The 23,122-nt window shown below is 50.4% G+C and overlaps 1 protein-coding gene across 1 annotated transcript; it reads right to left on the bottom strand.

Moving 5' to 3' along the window:
* Positions 1-5,009: 5,009 nt before the first annotated feature.
* On the bottom strand, positions 5,010-21,853 carry URM1 (ubiquitin related modifier 1). The gene is made up of 5 exons (XM_041475135.1): positions 21,758-21,853; positions 19,022-19,092; positions 7,009-7,090; positions 5,965-6,013; positions 5,010-5,259 (listed from the first exon to the last, which is right to left on the bottom strand). Exons 1-5 carry the CDS (start codon positions 21,790-21,792, stop codon positions 5,191-5,193), a joined length of 306 nt encoding a protein of 101 aa, XP_041331069.1. The 5' UTR covers positions 21,793-21,853; the 3' UTR covers positions 5,010-5,190.
* Between the last annotated feature and the right edge of the window lie 1,269 nt (positions 21,854-23,122).

Raw genomic sequence — 23,122 nt, forward strand, 5'->3', positions numbered from 1 at the left:
ATTGCTAAGGGTTGGGGACAGAGGCTGGGGTCACCCTGCAGCTCCGTGGGCTGGGCTGCCCCAAGCATCCCTGGGGCTGCGGGAATTTCTGTCCCAGCACTCACCAGCCCCTCTCCCCGCGTGCCCAGCCCTGTGCGAGGGAAGGCGAGGCCAAGCGGGGCTCTCCTCAGGGAACGCTCCCAGCTCCCGTCCAGCTCTGCCCGGGGACCCCTGTGACACCCGCGGTGGTGGCAGGCAGCCGTGGAGAAGGCGCCGGCCACCTCTTTGGCTCTTCCCTTTGGCTGCGGGGACCCTGGGCAGGCTGGAGCTGGGGGTCCCCGGGCGGAGAGAGGCCGGCAATGTCCCCGCTCCTCCGGCCGGAGCCCGCAGCTGCCAGCCTGGCACCTCGGTAATATTCATTAGGGGAAAACAATGAGCATTATTTATCCCCAGCACTTCCCCTGCCGCTGGGGGGCCGAGTTGGGGTGCAGGTGACCCCATACCCCAGGGGGTACCCGGGCAGTGTCACTCCCGCGGCAGCAGAACGGAGGGGGTCTCCAAGGGGGGCCGAGTGGGTGGGAGGGGACCCCAGACCCAGCTCTGCCCGGCGGCTCGGGGGGATCCCCACAACCCCGAGTGGGGCCAACCGTGGCCGTCCCCGAGGCTGGGCGCCGAGCCCCCGGGGCAGAGCGCACCCCGCGCCCCGGGCCCGGCGGTGCGGCGGCTGCGGGCCGGGCCGGAGCCGGGCTTTGGGAGCTGTGTCTTTAAGAGATGGCTGGCTCCAGGTTGCAGCTGCTGTTTCTGTGCTATAGAGACAGTGGAGATTCATTACTCCTAAAACACAATGGGCATTTATCACCCCGTGGTGTTATTCAAATCCAGTACCAATTGAAGGTCATCCCCATTCTTTTCTCGCCGGCTCTGCAACACATTTATTGTTGTGCCGTTCAACTAAAAGCCCTGCCCGGCCCCGGCGCAGCCCGCAGAGCCCCGGTGTGCGCATCCCTCCCGGGCGGATTTGGGACCCTCCCGGGTGGATACGGCGTGGAGGAAGCGGGCAGAGCCGCGGCAGCTCGGCCGGGCTCGGGGCCGGCAGCAGGTGCCGCGGGAGCCCCGCCGCGGTGCCCGCCGAGCCGCGGGGGCCGCCCGCTCCGCCCCCGCGGGACGCACTTTCCGCGCCCCGTGGAAACTCGGAGCCCCGTGGGCCGCCGGGGCCGAGGGCGGCTCGGGCAGCCAGGGGTCCGCCGCTCGCCCGCAGCCCCCAGCCTGCTCTCGGGGCCACCCGCCCGGCCCCGCCGCGGAGCGGCCACGGCCACCGGCGCCGGCATCGGCGGGGGAAGCGCCGGCAGCGGGCCGGGATTTTCCCTGCCTGGAGAGGGGGGATTTGTTCCCAACTTCGTGGGCGCCGGTCGGTGAGGAGGGGCTGGGGAAGAAGCCTGGATTTTTCATCTTTTTCCTTTATTTTTTTGATGATTATTATTAATATTTCCCCTCCAGCGGTCATTTATAAATTTCGGAGATTTGTTCAAAGTGCACGAATTTTGAGGGCGATCCGCTTGGAATTGGTGGATTCTCCAAGGCAGGAGCGGCGCGGCTGCAGCGCGGGGCCGGAGTCTGTGCCCGCAGCATCACCCCGCGGAGCCCCGCGGCTGCCGGAGCACCGAGCCCCGCCGCCAGCCCCGGCGCACCGAGCCCCCGCTCCACCGGCGCTGCTCCGGCAGGGATGGATCGTCGGTTTTCGTTTTCTATTTTTTTTCTTGTTCGTTTCTTTTTACTTTAATTTTTTTTATGTTGCCTTTTTTTTCTTTTTATTCTTTTTTTTTTTTTTTTTTTTTTAAATAGGGTTGCTTTTTAATTTTTTTTTTTTTTTTTTTTTTTTTTTCATTTAAATAGGGCTGCTTTTTAAATTTTTATTTATCTTTTCTTTTTTTCATTTTTTTAAAAATTTTTTTTAGGGGTAAGAAATAAGTAGATAAAATTAAACTCCTCGCGGTGCCATTAAATGGAAACCGGGATGCGAAACGCCGCGGCTGCGCTCGAAACTTGTCGGGGCTGGAGCAGCGGCTCGGCGGGGCCGGGAAGCGGGAGCGGGGGGCGGCGGGAGCCGGCTCAGGGCCCGTGTGTCCTTCTTTTCCAGCCTCCAGCCGGATTCCCCCTGGAAGATCCCGCGAGCCCGGGATGGGAATCTCCGCTCCTGATTGTCCAAACGCAATTCTTGTGCGATGGAGCCGTACGAACCAAGAATTGTGTCTGGACATCTGTAGCAGAGGTTTCACCTCCTCCGGCGGGGCTCCAGGACGGATCTCGGGGCGCAGGACAGAGCACGGACCTTCCCCGGCCCGGGGCACGGCAGGTAACGCTCCCGGCCGCGTCCCGGGGGTCGGGGCCAGCATTTCAGGGAAACTAAGGAAACACCAGCGGCGGCTCCGCTCTGCTCGGCGCGGCCGAGGGTGCTCGGTGTTAATGCGTCAAACACCGGCCGGAGCATCACCGGGACGGCCAGCCCCGACCGGGCAGGCGGCAGGCAGGGACGGAGGGGCCGAGCCTCGGGCACCGGCGCTTTGCCGGGGCGGTGGGGCCGCAGACCGGCGCGGCGGGCGGGCACTTCGGCCCTGCGGCTCCATCCCGGTTTATCCTTCTTATCTTTATTTATTTATCTATTTTAACATTGCGGCTTAATTTCATTTAACGTGCTTCGGCGTGCGCCCGGCCCCCGGCACCGGGACACTCTCCTGGTCCTCCTGCCGCAGCCCCGGCCGGCCCCGGGCACACGGAGGCCGCTCCGGCCGCGCTGGGTCTCGGCTGGGCCGAGAATCGGCCCCGGCGCTCGGGCACCGGGCGGGCTCGGCGGAGAGCGGCTCCGGGCTGCGGGCACGGCCCTCACCCGCGGCGGCGCTCGGGGAGCCCCTCGGAGCCGAGCAGCCCCCGCGGAACGGCGGCCGGAGGAAGGCTCCTTCTAACAGAGAGGCTTTATGAATCCACCAGCCAAACGGCTCGGCCGGGGCTGCCAAGGAAACCCAGGAGGAGGAGGGAAGCATTACAAGATCCGAGCAGAATTTCACCAAGAGCCTATCTAGGACAAAGCTGGAGGGGAGAATGTTTTAAAAGGCTTTTATTTCAGAAACTTTTTGTTGCTCTTGTTGTTACAGGATTTTGCTGTACCCCTCTTCTCCATCCCCCTGGCTTCCTTCATCTTCCCATTTCTAGCTTTTTTTAGAAGTGATTGACAGCTTTTACTACAGCAGGATCTAAGCCACCTGGGTCTACCTGCACTATCGAGGGGAATAACAGCTCCTGGGGAAGGAACCCATCTTATTTGAGCAAACAGCTGGGGGGGATGAGAACAGAGGAGCCCAGCCTAAGGCAGAGGCAGGGTAGAGGAAGGGCAGGCAGCAGTGCTGAAGATGAACCTGCTTTTTCCCATTGTGCTTCAGTCCGTTTCAAGCTGCATGCCACACAGGTTCCTTGTTTTTCAGCCAGCTTCTACCACCACCTGGAATCCCCTTCCACTGTCCTGGCCCAGCTAAGCTAAGGGCCAGGAACTCAGGGCAGAGAAGAGCCTTTGGCCTGTCTGTGTCACTTACAAATGGTGTGAGCTGGACTCCAGTTGCTGTGTCTGGATTTGGAAAAGGCTGAATATCGGTTTGTCACCAGCAGTGGGTTGAAGCTGGGGCTCCTCAGATGCAGAAGCATCGTAGGCTGTGGGTGCTTTAGTTACACAGGCTGTGGAGGGGTAGACAGAGAGGAGTCAGTGGAGAAGTCAGCTGAGGGAATCACTCTCTGCATCAGAGGAATTCCTCCGTCAGGCGCAGCGCGGGAAAGGCTCCTTGTGCGCAGCTCCCGGGTGCTGGGCCAGGCTGCCTGAGCAGGGCTGCTGCACCGGCTCTCCCCACCTCCTCAGCAGCTCCTGAAGATCGAGGGCTCTTAGAGCAGTACGTGGTGCAGATCAGCTCTGAGAGGCACCGACTGAGCACCCGCGAGCCCTCTGCTCCACGACAGCCGCGGCTCAGGCAGGAGCTGCTGCCGGGACCTCTGCCTGCAGCTGGAGCCGCGCAAACAGGTGAGCAGGGCAGGGGGAGCGCAGGAGCACAACCCTGGGCAGGCTCCTGGAAGCTCATGCAGCGTGTTTCAGACCTCTTGGTACCAAGGCTGTCTTCTCTGAGCCCATCTCTCTGCTCTTGCCGTAGCCTCCTGGCTGGCAGGGGCCAGTCTGTCTTTCTGAGGAAACTTCTGGAAAGCCAACAACACCCATGCCCTAGCAGAACCCCACACCCACTTCCACAGTGCTCACAGGACTTCCTCAGGGCATGCAGCAAGAAGCCTCTCCCTCCCACTGACACAAAGGGTTAAAAGCCACTGACTTTCTCAGGTCTTGGCACTTTAACTGTGCATCTGCAGCCCCAGCCCTTCTCCAGCCAGACTGCAGCTCCCACCTGCACAGAATGCAGTGCAGCCCGATCAATTCTGTCTATCACGGTGACAGAAAGATCATTTGCTGCCCTGATCACTCTGTGCTGTCTCAGGCCGGGTGAGGGTTTGTTTCCCCTCCAACCAAATCATTATAAATTGACATCATTCATGGGCCAGTACTTTACCCTGCCTCAGCTCTGGTATGAAAGCATGAGGGATCAGAAATACAAAACCCAAAAGGCCTATTTCTCTCCTGCTTCCCATAAATAAATATCATGACAAGGTGAAAGTCACTTCTGAGGGTTCTGGAGTTGCCATGTTTGCTAGCCCATGGAAAAGATAGTTAAGTCCCCTTTTGTTTCCTTGCACTTTCTCACCCTTCCCATGGTTGATGCAGAGACTGTACCAACATTAAGCATCGTGTTAAAAGAATCCTGGTTCCCAGCACCAGAACACCTCACTGCATGTTAAGACATGTTATCCTACTCAGGGTTCAGCACCCCTCTTCCTCCTGTCAGAGAAAAACAAAGTCCCACATGCTGAGGTGCTCTCTGCTTGTTAGGGTACCTGGAAGTGCAGTCAGGAGAGGTGAAATGAGGACCAAAAGATGGATGCTGTTGTGGTGGACAGAAGGCCGCGGGCTGGCGGAGCTTTATTTGGATGTCTAGAACAAGTGAACGCAGTGGGAAGATGCAGAGACTGGACACAGGCAGTTCAAGAGAGGTTTGGGTGGGTTAAGGTTTTTGTTTGTTTTTTTTTCCGCAGGGATTTGGATTTACATCCTCTTGTTTTTTCAGGAGTTCACCCGCCGTGCAATGTCGAGATGAAAAGCACATTATCCTGGTCCTGGAGTTTATAATCAAGCTCACCCTGCAGGCCAAGAAAAAAAATGAAAAATTGTTTAAATGTCATTTCCAAATACAAGCTGCAAAGAGAAAACAGCTCATAAAAAGATGGTGAGTATTAGGGAGAGCAGAAGGGGACAGACTGATGTTTTCATCATAACAGAAGCAAAGGTGAGAGATCAGTCACAGTGCTGATGCTCATCACCCCACACCGCTTTCTGGACCAGGGTTTTGACAGAACAGGTGGTTGCCTGAGGCAGGGAAGTGGTGAGGGGATGTTTGTTGTCTGAGCACAACAGTGGGCTGAGAAGGGAAGAGACATTTACCAGGTGCCTGTTTGAGCTGAAATCTCCCTGTGGCCTTTACCTGCCAGGCACCACCTGACTTCAGGAAAGGTGGTTCTGTGGGGGGCCTGATGGTCCCAGGTGCCCCCCCCACATGTTGGGGGACCTGCCAGCAGCCAGAGGTGCAAAACCCAGGGCCAGAGACCAGGGAAAAAGGGTGATCTCTCTTCAGACCCTGTTTGGCTGATGAGACTCAGCAGGTTAGAGAGAGGCTCCAGGCTTTTGAACTGCCACAGTACAGGAGATAGATTCCAGTCTGCCCCTTCCCCCTCAAATATGAGATGCTTTGCTTGGGGCAAGAATCAGAAATAGCTGCTGTGAGAGCAACCACAGAAGAGAGAGAGCAATATTTTCAACAAAGAAAGTCAAACTGAAGGAGTACAGACCATTAGCTCCCAGTCTGCCTCGTTGATGAGCACCAAAATTCCTGGCCTCCTGCAGAATGGAGAGAAATAATTAGGATACAGGGCTGCTAAAAAGCTCCACAAATAGTTAAGAACAAGGGATGTCACAGCACAGATCACAGGCTGACTGCCTGTAACACCAAAAAAGGGATCCTAGCATGGAGGTGGAAACAGGTACAGTCTGTGCCCTTTCTAGATCAAATAAAGGGGACGCAGGAGCAATCCCAAAGCTCATTTGAATGAAAAGGCTCCCTTCCAAGGATGCTCAGGATGACTGCATTTCCGTGCCATGCAGAAAAGCCAGGTAATTAAAACCCACGCACGACAGGCGAGCGCAGAGAGCTCAGTGTGAAGGCAGGGAAAGCCATTCCAGTGCCCCTAGCAGAGGCACTAAACACCTGGGATCCACTCCAAGCCCCTGATTCTGAGCAAAGGGATTCCCCCTCTTTGATCTTCAGTGTCCTGCAATTGTCTCTCGTGTTACCAGGGGACCTGGCACACGCTTCAGCTCACAAAGATCCGTGACGAATGTTAAACACCCCCAGCGCCACCCCGCAGTCAGGGATGGCTTGCACAGCTCACTCTGCTCCATTTCTCTTGCCTTCTTTTTTTTTTCTACCCCCCCTCCACGAGACTGGCCCCATTTTGATAATAAAAATACATTTCCCAGAAGAAGTATTTGTTGGCATTTCTCAGAATGACTGCTTCAGTCCCAGTGATGTCAGCAGGGAACAGACAGACCTGCTAAAACTCCTGGAATTGAGGATACAGGTGCTGCTCTGTTCCAAGAGACAATGAAGCGAAAGTATAAATGGCCCTGCTTCATGTTTAAAGATTTGGGGTGAGGGTTGCAAAAGATGCTCTCTGTGGACAGTGCAAGGTGTGGGTGGGATACCTCCCAGTACCACTTAAGCAAATCCCGTGTTTTCATGGTCATTGACTCACTCAATAGGAAATCCGCCCCAGAGGAAAAACTGTGGGGATCAAGAGAGAAATACAAGGAGGATTCCTAACAGTTGTACTTACACAGATTCCCCTTGCAAAAATAATTCTGGTCGCTCTTTCAACAGATTCTGTTTGATCCACTTGAGCAGGTTTCTGATATCCCCTGGAAGAAGGAAGGACAGGGTTTACAAACTAGCTGATGGCTCCCGGTGATGCCAGAGCAAAGTGATTGTTTATCCACGAAACAGCAGATGAGGAACATGCAGGATGGATGGGGATAGCTGCAAAGAAAGCCACAGACAGTTCTGTCCCTGTGGTTTGGCAGAAGAGGTTCCCCACAGAAAACTCATCCCACTAAGAATGAATGCAGCACCTGCTGGAGCACCAATCTGGCAGCAGATTCCTGATGTTCAGGTCTCTGACACATCCCATACCCTGTGCATTATCTTGTCACCCAACAAATGATGTCTAATTCTTTTGTGGACTTAATTAGATTTAAAAAGTCCAAACAAGCAAGGCTAAGAACTTGAATGGAGCAAAGACAGACACTTTTGCACCAAAACCAGCACAAGCTCTTGGAGACATTGGGAGCTCTGGGGCCCAAACCTGTCCATGGCCATGCATTAAACAGACAGGAGGGCCCTGGCCCATAGTTGCATTTTGGACACCTAGAGCATCCCTCAGCATCACACCTGCTGCTGTGGAGTGTTCCCCATGCTGTGCCTGCTCCCTCTTTCTACACTTTATGCTTAGAGCTTCTTTATTAAAGCTCAGCCTTTATCTTTCCATTTCAGTAGGTGACAGGAAGGATTTGTCTTCATGTAAAAGGAGGAGGAGACACTGCTGGCGGGTTTTTATAGTATCAATTTTACTTTGTGAGGCAAAAACAATTTCTTTAGTGATAGCATCAGTTAATTTCCTATTGGAGAGGTGAGAAGAGACAGAGGGGGGGAACAATCCGTTACAGGGTTTAGAGAAGCTGACAAATTGCAAAGTGGAGTTCTCCTGTATTTGCCTCTATATTTCACTGTTCCACAAACCACTTCATCATTCCGAATCCACAATCAGTTATTCTCACGGGGCTCCTTTAAACAGCCTTTTGAAAGCCCCAAAAGAGTTTTGTTTGTTTTCAAGAAGCGAGGAAGCTTTCTGAAGGCACAAATCCACCAGTGAGGGCTGCAGCCCTGCTCCAGGAGGAGCAGGGATGGCAGGATGGGTTTCTTATGTGAGGTAAGCTCACTGCAGTCATGAGGAATCTTTCCACATGTGCTTCTCTGAGTTAAATTCACTCTGTGTACCATTCCCCATGTGTTTGCTTCATGACCAGCAATAATATATGCATTTATAGTGGCTTGACTCAGCCCAGGCCTCACCCCAGGATTTTATGGGATCATGGATGTTACCCAGAGCCAAACTGGGTTTGTTCCAAATAATGTCACTCTCATTGCTTCTGTCACACCCAGGATGAACAGCCTTGGTGTAGACAAGTGCACATCAACTAGCCAATGGGGATATGTCCATCTGCAGCAGATGGGGGCCTCTTCTCCTGGGGACAGGGGGAGGGGGATGCTCTGAGATTCCCTCTGTTCCCCCTGCTTTCCCAGGGCATTGGTGCCTCCAAACCAGCACTTTGACCCCAAAACCCCAATCTCACCACAGGGCTGCCCAGAGCACAACAGGTACTGCTACCTCCAAGCACTGGAACACTCTGATCTGGGCAAAAGGAGCTGCTTTATGCTTCAAAACTCCCTGGTGAGCTGGATCACCTGCCTGGGGCCAACCCATGACTGCCTTTTAACGATATATAGTTAAAAGAACAAAATAGACCATTTTCTACCTCCTTCCTGGCAACATGCACAGGGGACAGGGAGCACCACTAAGAAGGTGTGTGTATTTACATACACACATACATATATATGTACACACACACACACACACGGGCACCACAGCGGTCGGTCAGCCATCAGAACAAGAGTTAACCACATCCACCTTCCCCTGAAAAACACTGCTGCAACGTCAAGCCCTCAGGACCTCACACCCAAATGGCTCCCGCTCTCCATCACCAAGAAATGAAAGCTGTAAAGGAAGGAAGATGGAGAGGAGCCTCCAGGAGAGGGAGGGGGTGTGAAGGGGACACCAGCCCCACTGCAGCATCGCCTGCGAGCTGTTTCATATTTATGCACTTGCAGCAGGGCACACAACAATGAGCTGTGCCATATACCATTCTCCTTGCATGGAATAAGCAGCCCTTTCCTCTGGGACCTTTCAGGAGAGATCATTTAAACAGAAACACGCTGCACTAGCTGGATAAAAGGCAGCCACCTAGAAGCAGCCTGGACGGAGGGGCGAGGGGACTGATTTATTCAAGGCTGAGCTGGAAGACTCCCTCACCCCATCTCCTCCCATAACAAATGTTATTTTCAGTCCCACCTGAGCTGACATTCATTTACTCCTACCCAGAAGTCACGTACACACAGACTGAAGAATTGAAACAGTAGGAAAAAAACCCAGACATCCCTATGCATGCCTGGGGCTTGCCCACTCCAAAAGGTACAAAAATTAAGACCCTTTCTCCACAGCCAACTTTAAGACAATACTTCCATCTGCTTTATCAGCATTGAATTTTTTCACCCACCTTCATACCTCTATGTGCTATACACCAATATTACTAGAACAAATCAATTATAAAGGATGACAGATGACCACAGCCACACCAAAACTATTTCCCACAAGTAAGATATTGAAAAGGAACGGGATTACTTCCATTGCAAGAGGTTTGTGGAGAAGCCATCTTGCAGCTCAGTGCCTCAAACAGCAGTTCTGATCAACAGCTCAGGACTCTGTGTTCTCATGATGGAAATAATAAGAGGTAAATTATAGCACAACTGCTTATCTCTTACAGCTGACATATGTAGTGTTCCTAAGACATTTTCTTTCTGATACTATGCTACGGGTCTAACAGGTTTCCAGCTGCTTGGGCCAAGGATTTTCTATGCAAACAGCAGGTTCTCTATAGCTGACATATAAAGAAGGAAAAAATCACAGCCTGGTCAGGCAGCACATCTGCTGAGAAGTTAAACCATCATTACAATGCTGTGATTTCACACTCATGTTGGTTTGAAGCTGGCCCCCATCACAGAACAGAGGCATCTGCTTTGGCAGGAGCACAGCTGTACCACAGGTGCTGTGATTTGGCTGCAAAACCCACCATGCGTTTTGGCTCCAGAGGGAGGCTCAGGTGAGAGCTGACACAATACAGCATTTTGCTCCAGCATCACCAACTCGAGTCCTGCTCATCCCAGTAATGATGTATTCTTATCACTGCTGCATGGTCTTATTGAAATATTTTTGGTAGCCTACTCCATTTCGCTCACAGCACACAAATATCACATTAAAAAAATGCACTCTTAATTCTCATTAACTGTCCTCCCCATTGGCAGCATCAGAGGAGAAACAAGCAAGCCAAGGAAGTGGAAATATTCTCAAACTGCAAAGGAGGGACTGAAGCACATGGTAGGAAATCCCTGTCTTATTTCTACACAGAGACAGCTTCTGCTGCCTGTGCTAACAGTACATCAACCCTCTCCAAATTCTTAGGAAAAAACAATCTAAAGTTAATTAAAAAAAAGAAAAACTGACAATCGTTTGAGAAAACTGCTTAGTTCAAGTGCACAGATGGGAGCTCAAGCCCACAATATATGCAGGAAAGCCATCACCCAGCGAAACAGCGCTCGGGAAAACGAGATGTGCGCTTGCAGTGACACAAAGTCATTGCCTTGTCACGCAAGAGGACGGGATGCAGGAACTGCAGTGAGCACACACAAGCCCCAATAGCCTGGGCTCCTGTTCAGCCCAGCTGCACCACAAACACTCCTGGCTGAGGCAGAGAGAACTGCACAGTCTGCTCTGTCCTGCTAATCCTCCAAGGCCTGACCACCTGCATTGCCCCAAGTGCTCCTCCATGAAGAATCTGCTGAGCTTCCTCTGCAACAGGAATGCATCTAATAGTCAATTTTAGCACTGCCTGGGTTCATCTGCACCCTCAAAAGCTGGGCTGAAATCCATAGATCTTTCCTAGCTCAATAAAACCGCCTGGGCCTGACAGATCCATCAGTGACAACTCAGAAAACAGGGTACTCACTGTGTGCAGAGAGAAACCAGGTGCTTCGAATAAGAAACACCAAGCTGGGTGTTGCACTAGAAGGATCTCACAATGAACTGATAAAGGTGCAGAAACATGGAATGATTTTGTGCAACCCTGATACCAGTTGACACAGACACACAGCCCTTGGCTCCCAGGGAGATGCACAGGGCACTCGGAGATTCACACACACACACACAAGGACCAGACATCTCTGTGTCCCCCGCCTTAAAATCCACGTACAACTTGCACAAAGCCTCAAAGGGCACCCAGAATTGGGTGCAATTACACCCATTTTCTTGCCTTGGTTGCAGAACTGGGAGATTATTTCAGGGAAATAGTGGATCCCTATAAAGGCTGAACCATGGAAAATTCCCTTCTGGTCTGCAGTAAATAAGATATATGTGGCACTGGTCACTAAGGGGTCAGTGCTGCAGGAGCACAGCGCTTTCCCGGGCCACCTTGCGGACACCTCCCTGTGGGGTACCATTTCTTTGACCCAGAATAAGATCATTTATCATACTGACCATGGCTGAGCTCCAATTTGCTGAGGTCACTAACTCTGGACGAGCGCTGCTCCACCCACATTCTCAGCCACCGGCCTGTAACCATGACAAAGCCCCTTCCCTGCCGCTCCTCTGCCATTATTCCCCCTGCCTGCATGGAAATGTATGGAAAAACAATTTGTATGTGCCTTTCCCTGCTTAAGAAGCTTGTTTTAAAACAGACAAACCAGCTCCCAGTACCTGCTGCTCTTCCAGGTGCATGGCTGCTCTTTGCTTTCGGATCTGAGCAGACCCTCCAGGAACCTGCTCTCTAAAAGAGCTCAAAACCAGATCTAAGGGATCCTTCCAACTCCTCCAGCCTCCCATCTGAAATGCAAATAGCTCTCTGAAGCAGACCATGGTGTGCCATAAACTGCAGAAGAAGACCTGGAATGGCTGATATAAATGGAGTCACAGGCAAATGGATTTGGTATTACGCAGAGTGAGCAGCCAGGCAAATTTTGCAGCAGGAGTAAAATCCATTTTCTCTGACAAGTGCACAAGCCAATCCTGCCACACACTGGAATGGGCAGTGATTTAAGTACAGGGGGTAACTAATTAGAGGGTAACAGGCATAAGAGAATTGCAATTGTTGCTCTCATCTGTTCTTGTCTGCTACAAATGAACACCAAGGTCTTGGCTTCTGTAATTTTTAATTGCTTTAAGACGTCTTCTTCTTGCTTCTCGTCTAGAAAAGCAATGCTCTTCTTAATTTTCTTCTATCCACAAAATGGGAAAGGATCACAGAGGTCTTTCACAGCCTTCATGTCAGCAGTGAGGACAGTTCCCAGCTACCACCCAGCAATTCTCAGCCCTGAGGTTTTAATCACAATGTTTACGAACTGGACAGGAGCTGCCTGGGATCTTCCACTCCCCACAGATTGCTGGTAGGGAAATACAAGTTCAAGGGATCTCCAATCCCACTGTTAGCCAGCAGCAAGCCTCCCGATCCATCAGCTCCCATGACAAAAAAAAAGCAGCTTCGAGCTGATTCTCAGGGTAAACCTAATCCCTACTCATTTCCAAAGTCAGAGCATCTAATCCCGTAACACCCAACGCTATTGTCACTTCAGGCTCCCCAATAAATGCCAGTGCACCAAACTGTCTCTTTTAATTAGGATCACAGATCACTAGTGTTGGCCCAGGGTCTTGCCTCTCGTTCAAAATTGTCAAAGGAAGGAGCTGAGAGAGCCTCAAAGACTATTGCCCCAGCAGCCAAGTACCAGCCTGGGGATCGCAGACATTAAAAAAAGCATCTCCTTAACAGGTCCTGTGATTTTATCCCTCTGCCAGCACAGAACTATTCTCAACAAAAGACCGTCCTGAGCCTTGTCTGCTCTGATTTTAAGAGGCCTGAGCACGGTAGACCTGCTACCAAACCCCAAGGAGACTGTGCCATGGTCTAATAGTTTTTGCAGTCAGGAATCTTCTGCTAATGCACTAGACTCCCATTTCTTCATTCCTCCCTATCAATCTATACTAGATGATATTGCATCATGCTGGCTATAATCTGTCCTTCTCAATGATAAAGGAGATATCCCACCTCATCACTTTTCCACTCATTTATCCTGTTTAACCTTGAATGTTACTGGTTAATTTTTTTTTAAGTTCTCAGCAAGACAATTCAGAGAATGCACTACTAACCACCAGTGTAAAGCTTTGCCAAAACCCAGCAAACTGAAATTTCCCCTCTCTCCTATTTTCCTAGTTTCTGAGTTTTGGGTGTGTGCACAGACACTGAGGGCTGAAAATGAAAACCTTATTGCTATTAAAGAGACAACACAGAGCTGATGTGCAACCCCGAACCACGGAGGAAGGTGGCTGCTCCTGCCAGAGTGAAGAGGGATTCCCTGGCAGCCTGGCACTGTTCTGCACACAGCCAGCCTGGCCCAGGGAATTCCCTGGGCTGGGCTTTCCCTGGCACTGCCAGCTGGATCAGAAAATGCCTTGAAGTCAAATCCTTGTCCCCCTCCCAGCCTGGCTGGTGGCTGTGTCCCCTCTAGCTGCTGGATGAGTCAGTGTCTCAGCTCAGCTCAGGAAACTGCCATGATTTTATTCCTCTAAATACAGAAATCGCTTCTCACTTTTGGGCTCAGATCTGCTTTGCTATTATTAGGCTTTCATACAGGGCCAAGCACCATTAAACCGATTCCTGTCCACCCAACCCAGCCACCCCCACAGATACTCCAAGCTCCTCAGTCTTACTTGAAAGGGAAAAAGAAAGGGCCAGTGAGATGATCAGGGTGGAGGAGAGGGGGGGGTAAGATTTACAAGTGAATGGAGGTAAGAATGGAGCAGTTTGTGGGATAAAGGGGCTGCGGAGGGAGCTTTACAGATGTGCAGAGGGACGGCGGCTCATTGTTTAATTAAGCAGAAAGTGGCTCTTTTGAAAAGCAATTTTGCACAGGAGCTCTGAGCTCAGCAAACAACTCCTGCGAGTGAGGGCAGGAGGAGAAAGGAACAGCTGGCCCGGAGCCGTGTGAACCGCATGCTAAGCGGTTTAAAGGGCCCGGATCCTCCTCCCCAGCCCTGCTCCGCTGCCACCCTCTGAACAGCGCTGTCAGCACAGCAAATCCCACCAAGAGAAAAGAGCGAGAGGAGGGGGGTGGCACAGAGCGGTTATCCTGCTAGGTGTCCGCACTGCAATACAGCGGCTGGGAAGGAGGGTGTAACAGCCAGGCTTTGTTATCCCAGGGATTTGGTCACACACAAGAGCTGGTTTCCCAGTGCCTGGGAAGCTCCTTCCACAATGAGTTGGGATGAGCTGATCCGGTAAAGCGGCTCCACGGCCTCCCAGGAGGGTGATGGGACTGCTCCTGTGAGGACAAGCGTTTATTTCCCTGTTCCCTCCAAAGGGAGCTGCAGCCTCGCTGGGACAGGGACCCGGAGCTGAGCCCCACGCCAGGAACTGCTCCATCGCCACAGCTCTGACACTGCAAACACTGCTCACCCTGACTGCTGGCAGCGGGTCCAGCCTGAGCACCCACCCTGCATCACCCACCGAGCCCCCTTCCCTTGCCACCAAATCTATAATTTCCTGCCTAAAAGAGATGCATGAGTGGGATGCACGAGGAGGGGAATAACCCAAGTCCTTTGAGAGCTGCAAGTACCACACACTGTGGTTAAAAAGATTTGACTGCATGAAGTTCCACAGATCTATGGGGTTTTTTTTACCATTCTTCTAATAAGCCTCTACATTAGCAAATATATTTTTATTCTTTTTTTGGAGCAAGTTTTAAAATGTTAGGAATAATAAATAGAGCAATAAAAGCAGGCCAGAATATTAATGACTCAACTACGATGTACTACCCAGCACTAGGCACTTACCAGCAGCCAACGCCAACTGCTGCTCTGGATTTTACAGGTTCTTTTGGTCCAGCACCCCAGCCAATGCTGAACACATGCCATGCTGTATTTTGTAAGCCACCCTGCCTGTAACACAGGATCTGATCTCTCAGGATCCCCAGGCTCTTTTCCCAGAAGATGAGTGCCCCCAAGTCCACAGCAGTCCTCCATGCTGTGCAGAACAAGGCCCCTGGAAAGCAAAGCTCTCGAGGATCACACCATGCTCTTCTCTACAGGGATTCAACATAAGCAGTATTTGGCAGATTATTTTAATTTTCCCTCTAAAAAAATCTGATTGGCAGTGGGCTTTTTTTCCCTGGAGTTTTGGTAAAGGAAAACCACAAACAATTACCAAAACATGCTGATTAATAATTTAACCTTCCAGACTTGTAAAGTGCCATAACAGAGTGTGAATTCTTGATCAGCCCAGAAGGTCCCAGTGAGCACCAGTGAAACTGCTGTTCCAAATACACTAGTCCCACCACTGAAGCCACATGAGAAGTTGGAATTCAAAGGTCTGTGACAGCAGCTGAGCAGCCCGCAGCACAAGTGCCAGACACTTTACACACAACCCCAACCTCTGGGTACAACATCCAGAAAACACCACAGAACAGTTATTTTGTAAACACTCTTCATCAGATGATACAGCTGAGCTAAACCTGAAACGACTACAAGGGTTAAACAATGCCAGTGACTTCCTACCCTTCCAACAGCATCCATGCAACTCACATGGCCAAGACAAATCCACCACTGTGAGTCCCAGCGAGATGGAGGAAGGAGCTCCAGCATCACTCGCAGAGCCGTCATACAATGATCTATTTGATTACTGAAGCACTTGGTTAAATTACTGTGGCTTGTTTCAGGAGGAGGCTGCCAAATACATTTTCAGTTTTTAATCTAGGGTTTCTCTCTTTTATGCTCCATTGTCTCTAATAGCCTCTTAGATGCTTGAAAATAAAGTTGATTTCCCTGCCAATTTAATCCTCTCTCCGTGTGACAAATATCGTTATTCCCCCAGCTGCTTTCTCCCACACACACTGTTTTTATGCAGAAGAAGCCAACAGGGCATAATGCCTTTAGATCCTCAAACAGCATTATCAGTGAAATCACCAGGATAGCCAGAAATTTGGGACAAGATTCTTATTTAACTTGAGGTCTTCTTACGGCAACAGCTCTACAAGATTACACAGTCCTGCACGAGGTGTGGCTCAGGTAAATCTGCACATACACCACACCTTGCTAAGGTCCCACTTTGGCAGCAACTTCAAAATGCAGGCTGAGACAGCTCTGCTTTGGAAATAAAGAACAGCTGAAGAACTGACATCAGGATATAAAATGCCCCTCAGATAGTAAAAATAGGTCCTGCCATGCGGCTGTATCCCTTGTGGCTTGCTCTTGTCCCATTTGCAGCTTCCTTCCTCCTGCCTTTCCCAATCCCTCCAGGAGTCCAACTCCAAGCATCAGAACAGAACAGAGAATCAAATCTTGGAAAAGTTAACTGGATCTGGAACCCACCTACTTTCCATCTAGTGCCTGTTACCAGAAAAAAGAAATGACCATATAAAGAGTTTGCTCAAGCAACATTATCATTTAGAGAACACTGACTGCCCCTGCCAACTATGGAGCACAACTTGTTTTATTAATGTAAATATTTGTAGGTATTTCTTCATATAATCTTCCACCTCCCTTCCCTTCTGGGATATATATAAAAATGCCTAAACAATTAAAATATAGGTGGGCCCCATAACCCAGAGAGAAGCAACTGTTCTGCAAAAAGGAGGACAAAGACAAAAATAACCTAGAAAAAAGGAAGAGTAGGTAAGAGAGGCCAAAATGGCCAAAAATAAAATTGGCAGCTAATGAAATCACTTAAAATGGGGTTAGAAGTGCAGGTCTTCAAGTAGTGTTCATACTACAGGTGTTTCCCTGGAGAATTCAGTGATGGACATTCAGGGTAAGGTATGCAACAGGATGTGCCCAGTAGAACTGAGCTCTTTTGTTCCTCTAATCATTGCAATTCTGGCTGCACGAGGGCAGCAGGGACCTGGCTATGCATATCTTTATTTACCCAGAGATAGGAGAGTTAAAATTTCTTGGTGTGAACCAGGGAAATACACAGCATTAAGAACAACACAAAATTTCAAGAAAATTATTCATATTTTCTGATATGATTCCACTGATTCCTCACCACTACAACATAATTGTCTTCTGGATGTATCATGAGGGGTGTTTCCAGTAATCCCTGACTGTCAGACATTCGGGCCACCTCTGCCTGCCCCATCCCTGGGCTGGGTGTAAATGTCACTACAGCAGCTGCCTCACAGCTCAGTTTATGCTCCTCAGATGCTGCAATCCACAACCAGCCCCAAAATGAAAGCTCCCTGACAGCCAAGGCACAAGACAGCAGCAAACCAGGAGAGTTGACAAGGGGGTACTGCCAGCTCTGCCACTCCTGTCACAGGGACAGCAGTGTCTGGAAAACAAGGCAGAGGGAAAAGCTGGGAGCAATAACGGGTTAGCTGAACCTGGAATGAATCACTGGAGATCAGGAGTTTGAATGCTGAGGCTGAGACAGACCTTCAGGGAGAGATTTATCCCTTAGGATAAATGCAGATCCTACTAAGGCTGCAGAAGTCTTCAGAGCAGCTTCAAGTGGGAATGGATCAGGAGACACACAACTGCTCTGCTGACAGGCTGGAGGAATCCCTCTTTGGTATTAACAGCCTCCCCTCCCCTGGCAGAAATAAGCATCTCCTGTAATAACCCCGTTTTCTTCAGCATCTGATCATGGTTGAACACCACCAAATCAGTGGGTGTTACTGGGTATTTTAAATTTGCAGAGCACTGGAGAAAATTATGCTCTAGCCCCCAAGTTTATAAATCAACTAAATTACTGTTTTAGCATTTCTTCACTACCTTTCATTTAAGGATCTTAAGTGCTTCAACAGTGCTGGAATTTAATGCTGAATTCTCTTGTGATACATGAAAGTATCACTAGCAACAGGGGAAAGTTAAGCAACATGACTAAACTCACAAAGCAAATCAGCATCAGGTCATGTTTCTGGAGCCTTAGTCTCTGTCCTTAACCACAAGATAACACAATATTGCAGTATTCCTATTATATTTGAATTACACATACTTATGTCCAAGCATCAAAAGCACTTCTACCAATCTCTAATTGCTTCCAGGCACAGCAAAAAGATTTCAGGCCTGGAGGCTCCCAGCACCTAGATTATGGTATCAGCCATTTGTGAGCTATTGGTTGCTAATATTCCCACATGGCTTTGTGTTATTTTGGTTTATAATCCCACTCAAATTGTATAAAGCAGTGCTATCTAACTGGAAAAATTCAGAACATACCTGTGGCAAAATTACACTATGACTGAAGTATGCACACAAGTAAGTGAGTTAGGGCAGCACTGCTCAGTATTGATATTCCAAACTGGAAACCAGGAATTATGATTGCTTATCCCGTGAACACTGAAGTCCTGGCTTTTACTGCAGTGAAGGCCATGGGCAGGATGTCCAGCATCCTATGTGAGCATTAGGTTTATTGTTTTCAACTGCAGAGTTCATATTAAAATTATCACGTTTACCTGAAAAGTCAAATGAGTAGATAAACAACATTTATGTTACATTGCTACACACTCCCCCCACATATCTATACACCACATAAACACACACACACACACACATATATATGTGCCTCTTGGAAACCTCAGAACAGGCAGGAAAAAACAAAGCAGAAAGGACGTTATTGGTGGTTTCAAGTACCAAGGAAGACAAACGTAGACTTGATGGAAACATCCAGAGGCTGTTGTCTATCCAGCAGCAGGGAGGCAAAAGTCTTAAGGAAGGACTTAATTCACAAGTGCTTAGAGGACAGGAAAGACCTCAGACTTTGAGAACTAACCCATGTTTGCCAAGTTGCCTGATCCATGGCATATCTGAAAGAGCTTTTAAAATACTTTGATCCTTGCTGGCAACTCTAAGTGCTGTACAAACCAGCTTTGTTTCATTTGTTGTTACTCTGTGAAGTTATCCAACAGGTTCTGATACTCACAAGGCTCTGGTTGACAGGGCAAAGTCACCTGATGCTTTTTGACACCATCGAATAAGAGTTCTGCACCACCTCTGAAATAAAAACAATGAACCACTGAGATTTTGCTTTATTGTCAAAAGAAGGCAGCACAAAAAGGCGATTTACATAGATGCCACAACAGAGAAAACAAATGACACAGACTATATTTAGCACAGGATTCCCTTTGTCCTTTTTTTCCTGTCACAAACCAGAAGTCCACAGGGGAAGCTGCCAGCTCCCATTGCCAGCACAGAGAGGAGGCTCTGCAGCAGCCAGAACCCCACAGTGCCAGGCATCATCCAGTGGAATGGGAGGATGGTTCCCATCTCCATGAGCTCGCAAACCGCTGTGCAGAGCTGCTTCCCTCTCCAGCCACCAGCACTGCTTCCACTCAAACAGCACCACAGCCACCACACTCCATGCAACACTGCTCATCCCTAACACCTGCTGGCCAGAAATCCCAAAAGCTGAGCATCCTTCTGGAATAAATATTCCTCCAGTTCCCAAGTGAGGACACACAGAAAGGGGAAATGACTCACACGAAGTTACAGAGCAAGTCAGAGCCAGCAGCCTGAGAGTGCTGGCAACTCTTTCTTGATCTACAAAGTGTCCCAGAGAGGGAGACCTGTCTGGGTGATGAGTGTGACAGGGTAAAATAGAAATAAATAAATACACAATCTTCCCCCATTGAACAACCTGATGTTCATCCCTTTTCTGACACTTTGAATTGATGAGGGAATGCCCTCAGATAACAAGTGATGGTCTCTGCAAGCACAGGAGATCAGGTGTGAGCAGGACATGCAGAGGCTGGCAGGTAAAGGAGCTGGTCCTCACGCTGGAAAAGAATGGGATTTGAATTGGGTCCAGGCATCTCACCTTAGACTCTTCAAAGAGTAATTAATTTTTGTAACTACAGCTTAGAAGCCTCAGCAAGCTCCTTGCCTCTACTCCTGTTCTGGAAAAAGTACAGTTGTGAAAATCTTGAGCTTTACCAACATCAATCATTTTCTATGATGTTGTGAGGCCACAGGCCAAACTTAAGTTATAAAACTTTTACCATGTGAGCAGGGACATGATAATAAACACAAAAGCTACTTGAAGTTACAGGACACAGCAGCAGAGTGTGAGCTTTTGACTCTACACTGAACTCTACACTGGCCAAAGCTTTAACAACTACAGAACTCTTAAAAAACTCAGTTCACTTAATATTAAACTGAGGTAGCAAAATTACCTACCCATTTTTAAAGGGCATAAAATTGTGGCAAAATGTTCTTCCAACTTAAATGCCAATGACTTTGGAAAAATTTTCCTAGGAAGTTACTTCCTGGGAACTTACTGGTGCCTCTCCTCCCTTGGAAACCAACATAATAAAGAGAAATATTTAAAACAAGCAATCCTTACCTAAGTATCAACAAAGATACTTCCAGATGTTATTAAGTTCCCTTAAATTCAATATCTAAAAATGCCACAGTAGGTTTCCTTGGCTCTGCAATGGCAGAGCACAACAGAACCCTTGTTATGTTTCAGCAGCATTACTTATATGCAGCAGCTCTGCTAAAGAGCACTCTGTTGGTGTTCTTCCACCAGCTCACAACAAATAGTTATCTCAAAATTGAAGCAGTGATTATTAACATGAGCCGAGATTCATGCGAGGGAACAAGTCATAACAATTATATGAAAAACATTTTTTCATGCAATGAAAACAAGGTCACGCTTTGTTACAGCGGGAAATGTAGATTGCAAGATAAGGTCCTTCTGTAAGGCGAGAGCTGTGGGGAACTCAGCTGTGGTTCCTACATAGAGAGCTCATTTATGCATTTCCAAGGGAAGCAAAAATGCATCTCACTCTTCTGGGAAAATCAGGAGAGTTGCTGCAGCTGGAAGCGGGAAAGATAGAGGAAAGGATTCTTAAGGAGAAGGGTATTTAAAGGGTTATGGCATCTCTGTGTTCGTGAAAGGGTGGGAAAAAGCGAATAAATAGCAGCCTTTTAGCTTCTGCTAAAAGGAGGCTTTAACGAAATAACACAAGTATTTCCACAAATATGCACAGCTTCCACTGCAAATGCTTTAAGATCCCAGGGCCAGAGCATGAGCAATGCTGACACTACAGCAGCAAAGGCCTGGAAACTGAAATGCTACAGAGTGAGAACCTGGCAGCTTTACAGACCTGACAGGGCTCAAACACAAAGCACAGTGAGGGCACGTGTCCACACACAAACACACACAGACAGTGCTCAGGAAAAAAAAGCCGAGAAACGAGGGGGAGGTTTTCATAAATAATTTTAATAATTGAAATGAAAAAAAAAAAAATCCTGAACAACTTAAAGAGGTTGAAAGAGGTGAAAGAAAAAGAAAGGCCTGGCACAGGACGTTCACAGAGAGACGGGAGCGAGGCCCCGGGACAGACGGGCAGACGGCCCGGCCGCACGCTGCGGACACCCTCCGGCGGTGTCCGGCCCCTCCCGCCGATGTCTGGTTCCCCGCTTCCCCGGCGGCGGCCGCTCCCGCTACCCAGGCCCGCAGCCCTGCCACAGCGGCCGCGCCCGGGCCCAGACGCGCCCGTAGCGGCCCCCCAGGCCGCAGGCAGCAGCCGCCCCATCGCAACACCGCGGCCGCCTCACCGAGGGGCCGGCCCATCAGGGCCCATTGGGGCTCATCGGGGCCCATCCCGGCCCTGCCCTGCCCTGCCCTCCGCCCGGCCCCGCCGCCCGCGCTCACCCGAACTCCACCTGCAGCGACACGGGCGCCGCCATCTTGGCGGCGGCGGGCGGGAGGGGCGGGCGCGCGCGGCCGCGCCGGAAGTGCCGCGGGAGATTTCCGGTCCCGCCGTGCCGCGCCGGGGGCGGCCTAGGCTCTGTCCGCGGCCCGGATCCCTCCCGCTGCTCTTGCTCCATATTCCTCCCCTCTCCTCATTCTTCCTCCCCGCTCCTCTTCCTCCCCCGGAGAAGCTCCCGCAGTGCCGGGCGCGGCGCGCAGTGCGGCTCGTGCCCCCGGTGGCGTTATTTTAAAACACCTGGGCGCCGGTGCCAGGCGGTGTTATTTTAAAATACCGATTTCTGCACCAGGTTCAGGCTTGGCCGCGCACAGAGCTCCCTTGGCGTGCTCAGAGGCACACGCGGGGCCCTGTTGGCTCAGAGCACTCGGGCTGTGCAGAGGCAGCAGCTGCACACGGGCTCCCGGCGGGGCTTTGCAGCAAAGCAAAGCTGCTACAGCACCAGAAGTTCTACATGAGGGAGAACTGCTTTACACTGAGGAGGGCAGAGCACTGGAACAGGTGTCCGAGGAGGGTGGGACATTCCAAACCCACCTGGATGTGTTCCTGGTTCACCTGCTGCAGGTGGCCCTGCCTCGGCAGCGGGCTCAGACTGAATCCCTCCCAGCCCTCTGCGATTCTGTGATGCCACCCTGCTGCCTCGCAGCTCCTCGGGATTGCTGTGGGGGGCCAGAAACAGCTGGGTGACGCTGGCCACAGCTCCTGTCACCACCGGGAAGATGCAGCGCTGCATCAGGGGTGGCTGTTGAGCATCCCCTGCCAGCCAGCACATCCCCACGGCGCCAGGCACCCCCAGCACAGCGTTAAACAACGCGGCTCACATCTGTCGCCTGTTTGTTTTCCCCTCCCGTCCCCAGAGAAGGCCCGTGTACACAGGCAGAACGCAGCCATGGCGGTGACAGCTGGGCTGTGCTTCACCCCCACAACACGGAGCTGCACAGGGGCAGCACTGGTAGAAAAACTGCAGCCTCTTAACCCTCCCTCCACTCAGGAGGGTTTGGGATTAAAAAATACATGTACATGTGCACACATGCACATAGAAATGTAATAGCTATGCATATACATGATGCATTATGTGTAAGGGGCATAAATTTACACAGACAGATTGCTCTTCGTTTATGCTAACGGGGGTCAGAGTACGCCTAACCCCGGGAGCAGAAGGTGGTGGTGTTTGTAATGGCCTTTTGTTCTCCGAGGAGATCATTCTCTGGGCTGGGCCCCAGGAAAGGCTGGTCCCTCTGGCAGATGAATGCTGCCGTCGCTGCCGGGGTTACGTGATGGCAGAGCCGTGAAGCTGTTGACCGTGGTCT

The sequence above is a fragment of the Pyrgilauda ruficollis genome, unplaced genomic scaffold (assembly GCF_017590135.1).
Source record: "Pyrgilauda ruficollis isolate IOZ18807 unplaced genomic scaffold, ASM1759013v1 scaffold34, whole genome shotgun sequence".
NCBI classification, from domain to species: domain Eukaryota; kingdom Metazoa; phylum Chordata; class Aves; order Passeriformes; family Passeridae; genus Pyrgilauda; species Pyrgilauda ruficollis.

What these genes read in the sequence shown, in the direction of transcription:
- URM1 (XM_041475135.1), bottom strand. Translation starts at nt 21,792, where the DNA reads ATGGCGGCGCCCGTGTCGCTGCAGGTGGAGTTCGG. An exon ending in TCGCTGCAGGTGGAGTTCGG is followed by an intron (nt 19,093 to 21,757) that starts GTGAGCGCGGGC and finishes TTTTTATTTCAG; the next exon opens with AGGTGGTGCAGAACTCTTAT. An exon ending in GCCCTGTCAACCAGAGCCTT is followed by an intron (nt 7,091 to 19,021) that starts GTGAGTATCAGA and finishes TCCTTCTTCCAG; the next exon opens with GGGATATCAGAAACCTGCTC.